The 4,370-nt window shown below is 35.5% G+C and overlaps 1 protein-coding gene and 1 non-coding gene across 2 annotated transcripts; one reads left to right on the top strand and one right to left on the bottom strand.

Moving 5' to 3' along the window:
• Positions 1–1,899: 1,899 nt before the first annotated feature.
• Positions 1,900–3,180, bottom strand: LOC115694987 (uncharacterized). Its single transcript, XM_061118090.1, has one exon. It carries the CDS (start codon positions 3,178–3,180, stop codon positions 1,900–1,902), a length of 1,281 nt encoding a protein of 426 aa, XP_060974073.1.
• Positions 3,181–3,238: 58 nt separating this feature from the next.
• LOC115696014 (small nucleolar RNA R71) lies at positions 3,239–3,345 on the top strand. The gene has a single exon (XR_004007616.1). It is a non-coding gene; the product is annotated as a small nucleolar RNA R71 (small nucleolar RNA).
• Positions 3,346–4,370: the final 1,025 nt, after the last annotated feature.

Genomic DNA, 4,370 nt, shown 5'->3' on the forward strand with positions numbered 1-4,370 from the left:
ATGTGGAAAATAAGTATTTATTATGTTTAGTGTTGGCTGAATATAGTGTTGATGTTTCATTTATCTTTTATTTTTCAAAGTTAGAAAAAAAAAATCAAGAAAATCAAACCATTTTTCTCTCAACTCTCTCTCTCTCTATTTTCGGCCTCCTTGAGCAGCAAGGATCTTTGAATTTTTCTTGTGAATTCATCTCCTTTTTGGTGTTCTAATCAAGCTAGGTTAGCTCCTAATCTCTCTCTCTCTTTAAGTTTGTTGAAAATGATGAAAAATGAGTAATGCATGTATGGTTTTTAATGTTGTTGCTGCTGTTAATTGTTGTTGTTGTTTCTTGGATTAAAATGCTGGAATTGATTGGATTAGATAGGCTGAAATGCATGTTAATTTCTCTTGTTCTAGTTTGAGAAGTTTTGGTTCAAAAGCTTTAGTTTTCAAAGAAAAATTATGAAATTTGTTGCTGTAGTTGTTGCTGCTGTTTAAATGTGTTTCCTGGTGTTAAATTATGTTGAAACATGTTGGTTTATGCTTGATTTGGTGGCTGTTGGGAGGTTTAGTCAAGTTTTGAGTTTTTAAACTCAATCTTGAACCTCCAATGGTGAAATGAGTTTCTGTGGTTGAAGCTCGGTTTTAATGCTTTGGATTTGTTCCTAGGGGTGTCTAGAACAGGTCTGGAAGATTTGATATGCTTTGGATTCGAATTGATGGAGTTATGAATTTTTGATTTTGGTCTGCGAGGAACCAGAATTCTGGTTGTGCATCCGGAATTCCGGATGGGGTTCAGGAATTTCCAGAACCGGAATTCCGGTTGTGCAACCGGTCTGCCGGTTGGGAAATTTTTAGGAACCCTAGATTTTCTCGTTTTCTTGTTATTTGGGGTATTGCCATGCTTTTTATCGATATGGAAACTTTTAGTTTCTAGTTTAAGTCCCCGGGAAGTGATTTAGCGTATCACTTATTAGTGTTGTGATTGTTATGGTTTAGGAGCCTGTAAACCGCCGCGCAGTTCGTTCCAGTCAGGTTGACCGGCACACCTGAATTTGGAATTGAGGTAAGCTTAGTATAACAATATGCATATATATTACATGTTTAGCATGCATGTTAGGAAGCCTGTTAGATTACATTAGATATGTATGTTGGCTTCGTACCACCCGACCATATCACATCGGTTAGGCTAGAGTATGACTAGCAACTGGAGTATGACCAGTATACCGAGTATAGGCTGATACTAGGGTTGGTGGTATAGTGCTATGTGACCGTATCACATCAGTTAGGCTAGAGTATGACTAGCAGCTGGAGTATGACCACTGAACCGAGTATAGGCTGATAATGTAACACATCGGTACAGGCTAGAGTATGACTAGCAGCTGGAGTATGACCAGTGTACCGAGTATAGGCTGTTACTTGTCAATAGTACCGTCTTATGAACGTTCGGAACTCAGTATCGTGTGGGACACTGCAGTTAGGGTTATGGTCAAGGGTATGGGCGTCTGATCATAACCCGTGGTTTATGTATGTTTATGATTTATTCTTTTCTTACTGAGTCTGTCGACTCACAGTGCTATGTTTATGTGTAGGTAAGGGCAAGGCTAAGGCTGAGGAACCGTGAGAGCGAGCCGTTGAAGATTGTACATGTCGGGGCGGTTAGGCCTGGAGCGTACGATCCTCGGGACAGCAAGGCTTTTTGGTAATTAGTCGCTAGGCGACAAGTATTTTGTATAGTCAGTGAACTTTTGTAAAATGTTTTGTAATCAGGATCTCGAGTATTTTTGTATGAATATTTTATAAGTTTAATTAAAAAGAAAAAAAATTTAATTAATCACGACTTCTATAAACCTCGTTGATTAGCAACGAGCTGCACAGTACGTTTAAAAATAACGTAATACGGCTATGCTAGTTAGGGTGTTATAGATCAGCTAATTGAAGTGTTATAGAAGTTTGTTTTAATTCTCCTAGACCAAGTTGCTTATAAACAGAATAAGGCAATAAATTCACACTAGCTCCTAAATCAAGTAAAGCTTTGTTAATAAAATGATCACCAATGATGCATGAAATTGTTGGACAACTAGGATCTTTATATTTCACAAGGCTTTTATATTGAATTATGGAGCTAACTTGTTCAGTTAAAAATGCCTTTTTTGGAACATTAGTTTTTCTTTTAACAGTGCAAAGGTCTTTCAAGAATTTGGAGTAGGCAGGAATTTGTTTAATGGCATCTAAGAATGGGATGTTGATACTTACTTGTTTGAACACTTCTAAGATGTCACTATATTGGTTGCCTTTTTTGAGTGGAAATAATCTTTGTGGAAAAGGAGCTTTTGGAAAGGAAGGAATAATTTGATCATTATCTTTTGACAAGTCATTTGTGTTGGAACTTTGGCTTTGGTCTTTTTCAACTTGAGGTGTGTAGTCGGGTTTGGCAATTTGTTTTCCAGACCTAAGTGTTGAAATAGACTTGGCTTCTTCTTTATGACTAGGAACTCCTACTTCATATTGGCCTTTAGGATTTGGGATGGCTTGGCTAGAAAATCTCCCTTTTTCTCTCTCAGTTACGGCATTGGCAAGTTGACCCAATTGTGTCTCAAGTTTGGCAATGGATTGAGATTGATTTTGCATGATTTGTTGGGTGGATTGCATTAATTGTTGTAAAGTGTCTTCTAAGGAAGGCTTTCTTTGTGGAGGGTAAGGTTGACTTGGTTGGGCATGATTCGGATTTGGCATGTTGAATTGGTTTCCTTGGTTCATATGTGGTTGGTTTTGTCTCCATGAAAAATTGGGATGGTTTCTCCAATTAGGATTGTATGTGTTAGAAAATGGACTATCATTTGGTTTACGATATGAATGTAATGCATTAGCCTCTTCGGAAAATGTTTCAAGAAAAGAAGGACATGATTGATCATTATGACAAGTACTAGCAAAAACATCTTTTTTAGGTTGAACATGAGAACTCATAGTTTGACTTATGACTAAGGCTTCTACTTTTCTTGCTAATTTTTCAAAAGATGTTCTCAAATCAGTTTCTTCTTTAATTTCATATTTTCCTCCTCTTTTAGGTGCATTATTTTCTCTAGACCTAGGCTCAGAATAATTCCATTGTTGTGAATTAACAGACAATTCTTCAAGAGCTTCCCAAGCCTCTTGCCCTTGTAATTTCAAAAATTTTCCGGTGTACATAGATTGAATCATTTGTCGGTTTGAAGGGGCTAAACCATCATAAAAATATTTTACAAGTCTCCATTTTTCAAAACCATGGTGGGGACATTTTAATACTAAATCTTTAAATCTTTCCCAACATTCATAAAATTCTTCATTATCTTTTTGATAAAATTCGGAGATTTCTCTTCTTAAATTATCAGTTCTGGACATGGGGAAAAATTTGGCAAGAAATTTATTAAAAAGTTGATCCCAAGTGGTTATGGTTCTAGTTGGAAGCGAGTTTAACCAAGCTTTGGCTTTATCTTTTAAAGAAAGAGGAAACAACCTAAGCTTAACCGATTCATCCGAAAAATTTTGAAAAACGAAAAGTTGAGCAAATATCCAAGAAATCTTTTACATGCATATAAGGATCTTCTCTTTCTAAACCATAAAAAGAAGGCAACAATTGAATGATTGAAGGTTTAAGTTCAAAATGAGTGGCATTAGTAGTAGGCAAAACAATGCATGATGGAGCATTAGATGAAATAGGTGAAAAATATTCAAGGAGCGTTTTTTCTTGCGCAATATTAGGTTCTTGTTCCATTATGCTTAGATTTTCAAAAACACTTTCAATTTCACCTAAAGTTACTACTCTTTTTACCAAACGATTTTTAGAATCACGTTGCCAATGATGCATGCAATGTCACAAATTTCACAAAGAAACACCAAGTAACTCAAAATAATCTCAAGAAGACAAATTTCTGATGTGGAAGATCAGTTATAAACCGCAACCACAGAGCATACTTATAACACAAAGAGATTATGATTTTTTTTTTTTTTTGTAAATTTTAATTTTGCAAATTTTTTTGGTTTGACTTGTTCCCAGGCCTATTTGATTCCACTTACTCACAACTTAATAAAAACTCCCCGGGGTTAATTATTAAGTGTGGATGGGAACTTTGCCAAATTTCCTTTAAGCAAAAATTGCTTATGTTGAAAGAACAAGCTTTGTTTTTAGTTTTTTTTTTTTCAAGTATATTTTTTAAGCAAAGTAAGAAAATTATGTTGGAAATTATTTTACCAGGATCTTAGATCTACTCACAAGTATGTTGATTAACACCCTAAATATGAACTTTCTAAAACGATGAAATAAACACATATAAAGTTTAGGAAACCTTACATTGGGTGCAGCGGAATATAATGACTCCTTCCGTTCAGATATCTAGCCCTTGATTCCTTTC

The sequence above is a fragment of the Cannabis sativa genome, chromosome 6 (genome assembly GCF_029168945.1).
Source record: "Cannabis sativa cultivar Pink pepper isolate KNU-18-1 chromosome 6, ASM2916894v1, whole genome shotgun sequence".
Classification (NCBI taxonomy): Eukaryota; Viridiplantae; Streptophyta; class Magnoliopsida; order Rosales; family Cannabaceae; genus Cannabis; species Cannabis sativa.